Here is a 13,983-nt window from a genome sequence, read left to right as displayed (position 1 = left end):
TCTAGTATGGCAATAATAGTGAATGAAAGCCAATATCACATTTGATTATACTTACAAGATATTAAAAAAAAAATATTCAACAATATTACTAAGGTCCCAACAGTAATTTAATATATCAAATAGTACATGTTTAAGACATTAATATGAAATAAAACCATTTTTAAATCTTAACCTTTATTTACATCTATTACCAAATGTAGCTATCTAAGACTGTTTATTATTATCAGCCTCCGGTTGGTCTACGAGGTCCTGGTATCTGTCGTGTAAAAAGTCTAAGTAAGCATCTTTTATAGAGCCAGAGCATGCTACATAATGTCCACCAGAATGTTCAGCAACAATAGGTTTTGTGAATAGATTTATAAGTGATTCACTCATTTCTGAAACATTTTATAATAAAATATTTTAAATTAATTTCATATAAATAATTATTGCATAATACATTATTATGATGATAATAAACATAAAAATACCTTTAGGAATTATAGAGTCACTTTCCCCATAAACATGTAATGATGGAAGATTTATTTCTTCATCATAAAATCCTTTGTGGACTAAACTTCCAGAGCGAAAGCCAGATGCAAATATAGCAAATTTGAATGAGTATGTTAAATCTGTTTAAAAATAAAATAACAGTTATGATCTCCAAAGTACATAATACTAATTCAAAAATTATTTTACAATTAAATTTTGTTAACTTTTTAAAAATAAACCTAATAAGCATTTTATCAACCAATGCTATTCTTCATGATATATATATTTTATCAATTATCTGGTAGAGTGCTTGATCAAAACTCCACAAGATAATTTAAAGAAACGAAGGATTAAGCCATGAGTACACTATTCTTGTTGAAGACTATTCACTCTTAACTTGACAAACAAGACAAATTCTAAGTAGAATGAAATAAATGCATTCCAACATACTAACATCCTTTTTGTTGCATAGCAGCTAATAAGCCAACGAGACAGGCTCCCTGTGAGAACCCCATGAAACCATCAAAAGGGCCATGCTCCTTCACAACAGTTTTTATCAGATCCAATGTATCTTCAAATCCGATAGCCGGACCACCGAGACACTTGCCACTGAATGTGTTGTCTTCAGCATTGAACCACCAAGAACGACCATCTATTTATAATTTAATAATATTATATACTATAAAAACTAATTTCAAAATAATTTACACTTAATAAAAATAATAATAAAACTGGGATGTTATTTTATTTTAGTGGTTATTAATAATTCACTACACAGGATATTTACTTTTTGAATTATACATACCTTCTTCTCCACTAGATTCTTCACTATGTACCTTATGCGGAGCGCTAATAAAGGTTAGCTGTGCATATTTTGAAACTGCTTTTCTGAAGGATCCAATTTTTGCTCTGAACATGGTACCATTTTGTCGATAGCCATGAAAGGCTAGAATTTTTAGCTTCGGTCTGTTTTCTTTGCTTATTGAAGACTGATTAGAATTAGAATTATGATCAGACATATTTAAAGACATTTTAGATTTTAGTAGAAGTATCTCTGACCCATGTATGTTCGTAAAAATTACACCAAACTGCGCAAATTTGAGAATTGTGTAAATAATTTAATTAACTTAATTCAATAAACTGACTCGTAAAAGATATTTATGTATAAACTTTAAAATTCTAACCCTTAGAATAGTTTATCTGTCAAAGTAGATATTTACTTAGGACATTGACAAGTATAATAAATGACCAATTACGTTAATTCTGTTTTAAAACAAAAGTAATATAAATATGTAAAAGTAACCTAATTAAAGCATTCTTTTACCAAATATAGTTTGATATAATACTTATTTTAGATTTACATTTTCAGAAATTGATAGTCCTTCAGACAGGAATAAGAGAATCTGCATTTATTTGACAGTAACTATTTCTGGCGCCAAAATATACAGCGCTTGTCAAACCAATTTAAATTTGTTGTTACTTGTTGCCTTCCTGATAAAGTTTGTTGTAACTTAAGTTTTACTTCTGTTCCTTGTTATTAACATATAATGGAAGACGGTGATTTTGATCAGCGCTTACGAGATCTTCAGAGAGAATACCTTGAATTTTTAGATGATGAAGTAATTCTTTTGTCATAACCTTTTAAAATTCTTTTTTTTATCCCACTTTAATATACTATTTGTTTCCAAAAATTCAGGAAGATCAAAGCGTATACACTGAGAAAGTGAAACAAATGGTAAGCGAGAATTCAAAAAGATTGGTGGTAAACATAAATGATCTGAGACGTAAAAATCCAGAGCGAGTTAAAAGTCTATTAGAAAATTCATTTGAGGAGTTGATAGCATTTCAAAGAGCTTTGAAAGAGTACGTTTCATCCATCGATCCAAGTTATGCTAAGACGCAAGAAGAATTTTTCGTAGCCTTTTCAGGAAGTTTCGGGACTAAGCATGTGACACCTAGAAGTTTAACATCAAGGTATTTTGATGACGTTAAATTATGCATGAACATTGTTATTGCAAAAAAAATGTTATTTACATTAGAGAAATGTTGAGCCAATACTTCATTAAAATATATATTGTCATTAAAATTTTGATTTAATTTTTTTAAATATTTTGCATTGCAGTTATTTAGGAAACCTAATATGTGTGGAAGGCATAGTGACCAGGGTTTCCTTGGTGAGGCCGAAGGTGGTGAGAAGTGTTCACTACTGTCCAGCCACAAAGAAAGTAATGGAAAGAAAGTACACGGACCTTACTTCATTCGAGGCTTTCCCTACATCAGCGATCTATCCTACTAAGGTAATTAAATCATAAAAACACACTTTATAAAGTTTTCTTTCAATAGAGAATTTTTAAAAGATACATAGTGATATTGGTGTATATAGCCTAATGGAATTATTGGCTTTGATTGCATTGAAATATATTAATACGAGTACTAACATACACATATTGGTATTCAAGTACTATAATAAAAAGCATTGAAATTTTATACATATATAACTCCACCTTCAGTTAATATTTATTTACTGTTGAACATTTTATATGGGTACATGATCATGAGCATTGGTTAATATAATAATATAATTATTGTAAACATATATCCCATATAGGATGATGAAGGAAATCCTTTAGAAACAGAATACGGTCTATCCCGGTACAAAGATCACCAGACACTCACGGTACAAGAGATGCCTGAACGTGCTCCGGCTGGCCAGTTGCCGAGGAGCGTTGATGTTGTATGTGATGATGACCTGGTAGATAAGTGTAAGCCAGGGGACAGAGTGCAAATAGTCGGCAATTATAGGTGCCTGCCATCCAAACAGGGAAGTTTCACAGCTGGTACATTTAGGTAATATATTTTTATAACATTAAATATTATTAAAGTATTTGTGTATATATATATGTTAATTGTCAGACCCACTTAGTTCTGTCCTAAGTGTTGTGTGTTAGTTGCACTTGGTGGGTGTTGTTTAATAATGACGTGGCATCCAGTATAATGTAGGCAGGTCACTTTGTTTCTTAAGCTCAGCCATGCAGTTTTGCTGCTCTACATAATTTGCTATTCATTGTCTCTATGATGTAACTAATCAATTGAATTTAATATTTGGCTTTGTTAATATAAATACATTTATTACATTATTGGTGTGTACTAAATTATGTACCCTGAAATATTAAGTTTTGCTAAGTCTTTATATATATATATGATTTAATTTTCTTACAGAACTGTTCTGATAGCGAATAATATAACTCAAATCAACAAAGATATGAATCTCAATATCACAATAGAAGACATTAAGCTGTGCAAGCGACTTGCCAAAAAGTCCAACACCGACATGTTTGAATTGCTTGGAAAGTCATTGGCGCCGTCAATTCATGGACATGACTTCATAAAGAAAGCTATATTGTGTCAGTTGCTGGGAGGAATGGAAAAGATTCTACCCAATGGCACGAGACTGAGAGGGTAATTTATATTTACTAGTGTTTAAGGTGCTAAAAAAAATCTATATATTATAAGAGATGGGATGAAAATTCTCAGCATTCCATCCGAGTATTGACCGCTATCCAGGATTACCCTACATCCCACCAGCAAATGCTTGGCAGTTCCAACTGCCTTCCCGCAGATATAACAAGGTTTTTTGGTACCCTTACCCATTTTTAATGTTATTAAATTTGCCTCTCAAATATAAAACTATGGTTAATTTCATGTTTAAACTTTACATTATTGATGTGCCCTAGAGTTGAATCAAATAAAGTTTCTATCAGCTTTATTGGAAATATATTAATAAACTATAAGATAAATATTAAGAGAAATGAGCGATACAGGGTGTGTCACCGCCCACAGAGGTTCCAAGACAACTAATTACTTATATGTATATATAATATTAATTACTTATTAAGACATAAAAACTATATCTAGGACTATATGATATTAAGATAGCAATGCCATCTTCATCATCGTGTCTTATGTGGTATCAGTAAATTTCTGGTTCATACAGCCAGGTGTTCGTTCAGCGATGTCACTCGTTATATAATATTTTATCTATACAACGGTGTTGCCCGGCTGTGTTCGGTAAATTTTTCATACGTGTCGGGTATATGACAAATATTATAATTTTGCACCAATTATTTGTTACAGCGACATCAACATTCTCCTGATCGGCGACCCGTCTGTGGCGAAGTCGCAATTACTGCGCTACGTGTTGATGACGGCGCCCCGCGCTATCACCACCACGGGGCGAGGCTCGTCCGGAGTGGGTCTCACGGCCGCCGTCACCACCGACCCTGAAACTGGTGATCGAAGGTCTGTTGCATGCAACAAGTAAAATAAATACTCAATGGTTTTCGTTATATATCTGTGATGTATTATGAAGTGCAGGACGGGCTTGATGGACGTGATTATATTATTTTTATTACTGACTTCATCAAGCGTTCTCATTTAATAGGGAACATTTTTAATGTTTTTATTTGTTCTACACAGAACTTTGTTGCTTATGAACTCTTATAACATTAGACATTGGTTATTAAGATTCAGAACTATCACAAGAGTATATATTTTCTAAGCGAGAACTTCCTTTTATTAACATTATCTATTTTAATCAGTATTCTAATAAATATTTCGTAACATTTGCAGACTGGAGGCCGGCGCCATGGTTCTGGCTGATCGTGGCGTGGTGTGTATCGACGAGTTCGACAAGATGTCCGACATCGACCGGACCGCCATACACGAGGTCATGGAGCAGGGCCGCGTCACCATCGCCAAGGCGGGAGTGCACGCCGCGCTTAACGCACGCTGCGCCGTACTCGCCGCTGCCAACCCTGTGTACGGACGGGTCGGTGGATACGAATAATGACTATACCTCCAAATCTGATTAATTGCCATCCCTGATTTTAACGCCAACTGATATTTATTACCAACCCTGATTATACAGCCAATTGAGATTTATTGCCAACCCTAAATATATATATATAGTCGCTATCTTTATGCATAATAACTTTTCCATTTCCTAGTATCGCTACTACAGTATTCTGGCTTAGTAATCATGAACCGTCTTATCTGTTAAGGGCGTGTAATTATATTTCATAATTATATTGTTCAGTACGATCAATACAAGACGCCGATGGAGAACATCGGTCTGCAGGACTCCTTGCTCTCTCGTTTCGACCTGCTGTTCGTGATGTTGGACATCGCGGACGCCGACCACGATAACATGATCTCCGAGCACGTGCTCAGGATGCATAGATATAGGTATACATATATATAACGCTGAAGAGGTCATTCGAGTTGGCTAACACGATTTTACATAAGGCTTTGGGCTACACTATTTTAGTCAGAATTTATTAAATATATTTAAAAAAAAATATGATCGAATTGTAAAGAAAAATCTATGATGTTATTTTTAAAACTTAATATGGTATTACCGCATATAACAATTAATTTTAATTGTTAGTAACAATAGTCTATTATATGTAAGATAATTTTGTCAACGTTGTCAGAAACCCTAAGGAACAGGACGGCGAGGTTTTGCCAATGGGTTCGTCAGTGGAAATGCTCTCTACAGAAAACCCAGACAATGATGAAGTCGAGGTATCATTAAAGGATTTTTATTGTTTAATTTTAATAGCAATTTACTTTCATACATTAATGCTTGTAAACTGCCAGCATTTCCGGCCAGATCCGGCTGAATGGTAATTGTAATACATATAGTGTAATTAATTAATTTAAGTAGCTTGTAGAAAACAAAACATCTGTCTCATTATAAAATCAACTATATTGTCAGTCAATCCCTAGCACCATATCAGATACCGTATACAGTCACCATATAGGTACCGGATCCGGTAAACGTTTAAAACTGCCGGACACACTAGATAACCGAATTTGTTGTACTCGACAACACTGAATTTAAATTAAGAATTATTTTATATATGTCCAATATTATTCTATGTTTTAGGATACAAAGGACACTATCTATGAGAAATACGACCCGCTCCTTCACGGGAATCTGCGTAACAAGAAGGACCAGATCCTCAGCACCAAGTTCATGAGGAAGTTCATCCACATCGCCAAGCTCATGAAGCCCAAGTTAACTCAAGAGGCTTCCGACGTGATCGCTGATGAATACGCCCGGCTGAGGAATCAGGATATGATGGAAAGCGATGTGGCCAGGGTAACACACGGATCACATTGTTTTTATTCAGTCGCTGCACAGTTTTTGGGGTTGAGGCGGAATATATGAACGTATTTATTATTTAAACGCATTAGCAGGCTGGAGCTCAGGATATTATTCTACATAATACCTTAATTAAGTCTCTAATCGGCTCATAGAAATAATAAAAATAAAATCGCGAAAAACTATTTATAAGTATTTGTAAATCTTAAATTTTGTCAACGATCCTAACTAATCTACGCTCCGTCTGGAAGGTGGCACTCGATTCTGTAGCTGTTTATTATCGATGTATGAAGATAGCTTTAATAAAATTATAATACATCGAACGATCATAAAACTATATAAATATTCGTATTGAGTGATATGAATAATATTCTAAGCGAGAGAATTAAACTACCTTAAAAGCTAAACTGTTCGCTTATGCAGTTTTATAGTTCTTATAAACTTAATCTACATAATGTTCTTCATATATATGTAGATAATTATTACTATAGCTGAGCTTGTTTTTATCTGTATATGTAACTTTTCAGACCCAGCCAGTGACGGCCCGTACTCTGGAAACTCTCATCCGGCTGGCCACGGCGCACGCCAAGTGCCGCCTGAGCTTCACAGTGAGCGAGGCAGACGCACTCGCCGCTATAGACTTAGTACACTACGCATACTTCAAGAAGGTTAGTTCATTATAAATATAAATAAACAGTGAAAATCCACATCAGTAACTAACTGGTATAAGATGACTTTCATCAAGCATGTTTGAAGATTTAATACGACTAGGACTGTGAGAGGTATAATTTATAACAGCTAGCTCATTATAAATATTATTATAATAATCTAAGACTTGTAAAAATAGAAAGAATAGTTGTTATTATTTAATTTTATTATCAATATCTTTCTTCAACTTTGATTTCATATAAAATTTAGAAGTTTTTGCAACTTTTCATATGAAATAATACCGTAATTTACTTTAATATAATATGTAATGTTTCTCGATCGACTAAATTCAATAAATATATAAAATTATTCCTCTATGTAGCTATTGTATGGAGGAAACTAATGGTTTTTTTTAGCATTCGTTACATTCTTGAATTATTCATTGATGGCATCTTCTCTGTGCATGTGAGTTAAGCTTATCAAATGATAATGATAAGAAATGTTCTTATTCCAGGTGCTTACCAAAGAGAAGCGACGCAAACGGCGCGCGTCGTCCGGCGACGAAGGTAACACTTCAGAGACGGAACAAACATCTCAGCCGAGAGCCAAGAAAACCAGACGAACGCTGAAAGTAAGTAATACTTTTGACGAGAAAAGAATTAAATTTAAGAAAAAATACCTAGCTTCATAGTATAAACATTACTTAAAATACTAGATCAGTGAATTTTGAAACGACAGGACCCCTACCACTTACTACTTACACCTCACTCGCTCACAACATATTAATATAAAGGAATGACATCGCTCCGTTCATAGTAAAATAGAGCAGGCCTGTGGTAAAAGTACCAAAAAAATTGGTAGCTCCATCTATGGTTCCATCAATTGTACTGGATAAATAGACATTAGTGGAAATTAATTTATGTTTTATACATTTCTGTGCACAGGAAGGCGAGGCTCAAGATCCATATGACTTCTCATCAGACGAGGAAGCTGAGCCAGTGTTGAGAGCAGCTCATTCCGCTCAACCTGAAACCAGCACGAGGGTCACACGCTCCCAGAAGACTATTGATAACACACGGTACATACTATACAGTATCTGTAGACGCTGATTATGTATTGTATATGAATTAATGTTATTTATTAATTTAATACTCTGTTGTCAATTGTAGGGAATTTAATTAATTTTTGAATTATTTTACAATTTATTTACCCAGATAAAACATTTTTATAAATAGCACTTTATGAAAAAAAATTAAGTCGTGGTGGCCTGGAGGTAAAAGGCCCGCCTCTCATACGTGAGGGCGCGGGTTCGAAACCTGGCAAGAGCCAATGTGAACTTTTCCGAATCATATGTACTTTCTAAGAGCGTTTAGACACCAATGACGGACGGTGAAGGAAAACATCGTGAGGAAACCTGGTCTTATAATTTCAAATTGCACTGGTACTTGAATTACAATTCCACACAAGCGGGATTCGAACCCGCTACCTTCGCAAATCGGGTATAGTTGTTTTAACTGTTATTTTAATTTGCTTCCAGATTAAGCCAATTCAAATCAGCATTACAGCAGCTGTACCGCGAGGAGCGAGCCAACTCTCTTCCTTTAGCTCGTATAACCAGTTACATTAACGAGAAATACTCCCACGACACGTTCGAAAGTGGAGAAATACACGCAGCCTTGGAGAGGATGACTCAAGACAACCAGGTCATGATGGCGGACGATATAGTGTTTCTTATTTAAGGTTTCGTTATATAAGTACTGCGTCTACACACCACAGTCAGAGCTTTAACAGCTGAAAAGATTTACAGATCAACACATTATCTAATTGTCTGGTACAGTTTACAATACTTGGTAATTTATTTTTATCATATGAATATTCTCAACTTTATTGTGTTTCGTATCTAAAACATCAGAATTAATAAACAACTTGAAGTTTTTATTTTAGTTCTAAACATTTTGAACATATTGCGTCACATATACAACCTGCTTGTTAAATAAAAATTGTCAGATCATATGATTTTATTAATTTTAATTAAAAAAAAAATACGATTATACCGAATCAGTACAAATCATGTGCCTTATTACAAGGAATTGTAATTCTCTTATTGGATAATTTTTTTGTGTTAAGTTACAAATAGTTATTAAAACATTTTTTAAATACACTGACTTTTTATATGTAAACCCGCTATTATATATATTCTCGCAATGAAAAGACAAAGGGTCAATGTGAAAATTTATTTTATAACATTATTTTCTGGCCTTTCCCTTTCCTTTGCCACCTTTTTGTTTCTTGCCAGGTTTGTTGGCCTTGTTGAATTTTCCACCAAACACCTTATTCCTGTCAGTTTGATTATTTCTGTTTTTATTGAATTTGTTTCTATCTTGGTCATTGAAGTTTTTCCTTCTGTTGTTTTTGTTCTGGTACGAATCCTCACCATCTTTTCTTTGATTAAACTTTCTCTTACCATCCTTATCCTGTACTTTGTTGGGGCCACTTTGATATTTCTTTTTTAATTTCTTATCCAATCTCATCTTCTTGAATCCCCTAGCTTCCTCTCCATCATCAGATTTCCTTTTCCTGGGTGGATTTTGACTGAATAGATCTGAAAGTAAATTATCTTTAAAGTTTAGTGACAAAATATATAGTTATATTATAAACAGTAACTACATATATATGATATATTTCTCCACTCTATATATTCAGTTCCGGAAAGCACACTCATGAAAGTAATATTAACTAATATCCAGATGTTCATCCCATACAAACCTTGTTCCGGTTCCTCTCCCACTTCCTGTCGATAATAATCCGCGTCGTCTTCATCCTGATCATTATCCTGAGTCTCCGCAGCCGCCAGCTCCATTAACCTGGAATAGCATTTAAACTGTCAAGCCTTGAATATCTATATATTAATAGTAACTGGAAAGAAAATTATCAAATAGATTTATTTCCAACAATTAACTACAACTTGTACTAAAATTCAACCAGATAGAGACACTTAAATAATTTCCCTTTTTACTTAGCTTATAATTTAACCAAACAGTTTATATTTTTTTGTCAGTGTAAAAATCTTCATATTCACCTTTGATTTTCAGTCATTTCCTGTTTCTTTTTAATTCCCTCTAAAGCTTTTTGTTTTAATTCTTCTTTTTCCTTCTCCTTCCGTTTAATGTTCTCCGCTTGCTGTGCCTTTCTCTTCTCTTTCAAGCGTCTAAAAATAAAATTTTTATATTTTAATACTGTACTTATTATACTGTAATCCTTAGAATAGTTTTTATGACTAATTATAATTAATTATAACCATTGTAACTTTGTAATGGCAACATTTAAGTATCAGCTTGTATTTGGAAACTCTAAATATTGGCTTCAGCCATTTTGTATGACATTACCGGAAGTAACGCTGAACATGAAAAATCACATCTAAACTGTACATATAATAATTAAATTTGATTAAAAATATATATTAAACAAAAATTATTAACCGTTTCTCTTCACGTTTCTTCTTAATCAGAGCCTTTTCCTCTTCCGTTTTCTCTACGAGTTCATGGAACAAAACCTCCCCATCCATAAGGCCGTCTTCAACCTGGAAAATATTCGGACATAAGTTGTCTTAATTATTACATGTATTCATTTATTTTAATTGCATATTAACAAATATCCAAATTATTACTATGGTAAAACAGTATAAAACAGGCAGTCCCCGCCTTATGCTGTTTCGATTTAGGTCGCGTGTTTGGAAAACCTGATCGTAATGACGAGGACTCTATTACTGTACTTAAGCAATATTTAAGTTCGAAGAGAATTCTTAGAGTTTTAAAAATTTAATTAAACCTTTATAAGCTGCAATGACATCCTTGGTCCGAGCTCCACAAGTCTGAGTGCCGACTTGGTGTGCATCGCTGCAGCTCGGTTCGACAGCTTTTGTGGCAAAACAACCTGGTTCGTACCATCATCTTCAAATTCACTCTCTGATAATAAAGCTGCCCTGGAAATTTCGGAAATCACTTTTTAATAACAAACAATAAATGTAATTGGATTGTTGAATAAGAAACAAAATTTTAAAAAATAATGCAAATTTTTACAGCATATTTGTAAGTTTTTCTGATCTATCGGCCCCTCGATCGAGTAGTTTTAAAACAATACAACAATATCACTAAAATATAAACCACAAACCAATTTAAACTATGTTTAATTTACAAAATAAAAGTTTTCGGTGTTGCCACCTTAGAATTAAAATGGTTCGTGCTTGATTGAACATAGAAATATAACTTACTTATCAAAAAATTCTGACATGTCCTTGCATTTGTTCAAATTAGGTATCTTCCCTTGTACCATCTGTAACATAATAATTTAGCAATAACATATACATTTACTTATTTAAATGAAACTAATATTTTTCGGATATACTACGCGGATTTTAAAAATATTAGTTTCATGTAAATGAATGAAAAATATTAGTTTCATTTAAATGAATAAAACTCGCGAAAATCTTAGATCTCATTATATACATTTACTTTTTTAAATTCAATAACAAATTAATTAGTTTAAAATAGTAGTAATAAATTTATTAATTTATTATTATTAATTACCTATAATAAATGAAATACTAAAAATCGATTTTACTTGTAATTAAGTTATTAAAATTGAAGCAGTGTTGAGCTATTACTAAAATATAGAATGAAAAATTAATTGACAAAAGCAGAATTTGAACTTGCCCTGATATATATAATATAAACCTCTGATATAAAACATTTACAGTTAAGTTGCTTTGACAATGAAGCTGAGATGCAACCTAATCTGTACTTATGGGCATTACCTTCTTAGTTCCTTTGTTTAGTCCGACAGGTGTCGCTCTGATAACATAATGTCTCAAATCTATTAATTTTGTTGTAGGATTATAGTTCATCAACACACATCGTCTAATATTTTTTAGTTTCACCTGAAAATTAACACTTATGTACACTATTAACACGTAGTATAGATACAAATTCATTATGAGTAATAAGCTAAAGACATCTCTCATGTAATGTAAAATTTATCTCAGAACACCTGGGCCGGGCTTTGCTTGTTTATTGACATACAAACTTGTGAATATCATCACATATTTCAAATCGCCACAATTCCTACTGTTTATTGTATTACTTACAGTGGTAATGTTGATTGTAGGGAACATATTCTGAAACATTGTGGCCATTAACTTCATGTGCATGCCCTCCCCTGAAAAACTGTTCAGAACAATCAGGGGTGCGTTTTTGAAGGCTTTCTCGATCACATATTGCTTCCGGAGAGAAGATATTACATCACGGGCTAGACTGTACTGTAAAGAGACAACAAGGTAAGGAGAATAAAAAATAATGTGGCATCTTAAATTATTTAAGTAATATTTGCTTAAAGAATTTGGAATTTATTGTTAAATTAGTTTCTTTTTTTTATAAAATATATGTAAAATTTGTTTTTCGTAAATTAGGATCTTTGAGCGAGCTTTGTATATAAATGTGTCAGGGCTTGAACATAGGAAATCTCTTTCTCTATTGTACATAAGAATTAACATCCTCTCTTTGTGTATCAAGATACTTACACTGTGTACTCTAAAGGTGAGTGTGGGTCCTCTAGGCAGTCGAGCAAGTCTCATGTATGTACCAAGTTCTGTCTCAGTGAATACCATCATGTGAGATACATGCAAATATCCCGACACTGACAGGAAATCCTTTATGGTATTTTTCTTTCTTTCCTAAAATAAACACCAAACAATTGTAAATATTCTTATCACAACTTGACATCGATCACAGCGCCCGAAAAGTTATGTGTAGAGAAATATTTACCTTTAATTGTGAAGCAGTAAATGGCTCCATTATCTTTCTAAAATCTTTTGTTAAATCTGTGAGATCTTTAGAACATGTTCCACGATGTATTACAAATGAATGTGGTGCTTTTATCAAATGTTCCGGTTCCAAAGATTCTTTAGTTTGATTATTCTTTTTAACACATTTCCCTTTACGTTTGCCCATCTTTCTACTTTTTTACTTAATAACCACTAACTGTATTTGTATATAGTTTTTTAATATATTACAATATATTATTATAAAGAAGATATTTTCAGGTTAGTTCGCATGCTGCATTCTTGAAGTCAAAACTAAATACTAATTATATGACAAATGTCAATGACATTGTCCAAATAAGATGACATGTAGTCACAGATAATACATACTATTTTGTTTTAATTAAAAAACTGGAAAATATTCAAATGTATTAATATTATGACGTAATCATATCATGGGGTTGATTTTTCAAATAATGAATACTTATAAATAAGGTTTCACACTATTGGTATAAAGTATTGATTCTGTCGATGAATACGCGTAGGCAACTTTTAAAAATCATTTAACAAAATGAACTCAGTTCCTTATTTTTCAAGTGTTATGAAATTAAAATATTAGTAACAATTTTGAGATTTCTCATTTATATAAAGGTTAATGAAAGATACAGTATAGAAGTTAAAACAATAGCTTTTTAATAAATATTACAATTCTCTCAGGACTAAGAAATGTTGGTAAATATTCATCATCATCATCATCATCAGCCTATCGGAAGCCCGCTGCTGAGCATAAGCCTCTTCTCGCATGGAGAAGGTTTGAGCATTAATCGCCACGCTTGCTCAAGACGGGTTGGCGATTTCAAACTTATAATTTGAAATTATAAGT

At 33.0% G+C, this 13,983-nt stretch overlaps 3 protein-coding genes across 3 annotated transcripts; 1 reads left to right on the top strand and 2 right to left on the bottom strand.

Moving 5' to 3' along the window:
• Positions 1–157: 157 nt before the first annotated feature.
• Positions 158–1,678, bottom strand: LOC116769215 (esterase AGAP003155). The gene is made up of 4 exons (XM_032660254.2): positions 1,277–1,678; positions 926–1,123; positions 471–611; positions 158–377 (listed from the first exon to the last, which is right to left on the bottom strand). The coding sequence occupies exons 1-4, from the start codon at positions 1,500–1,502 to the stop codon at positions 205–207; spliced, it is 738 nt and encodes a 245-aa protein (XP_032516145.1). The 5' UTR covers positions 1,503–1,678; the 3' UTR covers positions 158–204.
• Positions 1,679–1,911: 233 nt separating this feature from the next.
• LOC116768948 (DNA replication licensing factor Mcm3) lies at positions 1,912–9,444 on the top strand. Its single transcript, XM_061528665.1, has 14 exons — positions 1,912–2,090; positions 2,168–2,445; positions 2,594–2,768; positions 3,080–3,318; positions 3,691–3,930; positions 4,606–4,770; positions 5,101–5,299; positions 5,567–5,715; positions 5,964–6,054; positions 6,419–6,634; positions 7,165–7,305; positions 7,800–7,916; positions 8,230–8,363; positions 8,823–9,444. The coding sequence occupies exons 1-14, from the start codon at positions 2,019–2,021 to the stop codon at positions 9,022–9,024; spliced, it is 2,418 nt and encodes an 805-aa protein (XP_061384649.1). The 5' UTR covers positions 1,912–2,018; the 3' UTR covers positions 9,025–9,444.
• Positions 9,445–9,505: 61 nt separating this feature from the next.
• Positions 9,506–13,422, bottom strand: LOC116768947 (protein Peter pan). The gene is made up of 10 exons (XM_032659879.2): positions 13,105–13,422; positions 12,861–13,013; positions 12,429–12,599; positions 12,099–12,221; positions 11,556–11,617; positions 11,114–11,267; positions 10,765–10,865; positions 10,365–10,493; positions 10,052–10,149; positions 9,506–9,887 (listed from the first exon to the last, which is right to left on the bottom strand). The coding sequence occupies exons 1-10, from the start codon at positions 13,288–13,290 to the stop codon at positions 9,532–9,534; spliced, it is 1,533 nt and encodes a 510-aa protein (XP_032515770.2). The 5' UTR covers positions 13,291–13,422; the 3' UTR covers positions 9,506–9,531.
• Between the last annotated feature and the right edge of the window lie 561 nt (positions 13,423–13,983).

The sequence above is a fragment of the Danaus plexippus genome, chromosome 5 (genome assembly GCF_018135715.1).
Source record: "Danaus plexippus chromosome 5, MEX_DaPlex, whole genome shotgun sequence".
NCBI classification, from domain to species: domain Eukaryota; kingdom Metazoa; phylum Arthropoda; class Insecta; order Lepidoptera; family Nymphalidae; genus Danaus; species Danaus plexippus.
Note: the sequence above shows the minus strand (reverse complement) of the source record. Positions and strands in the feature narration are given on the sequence as shown.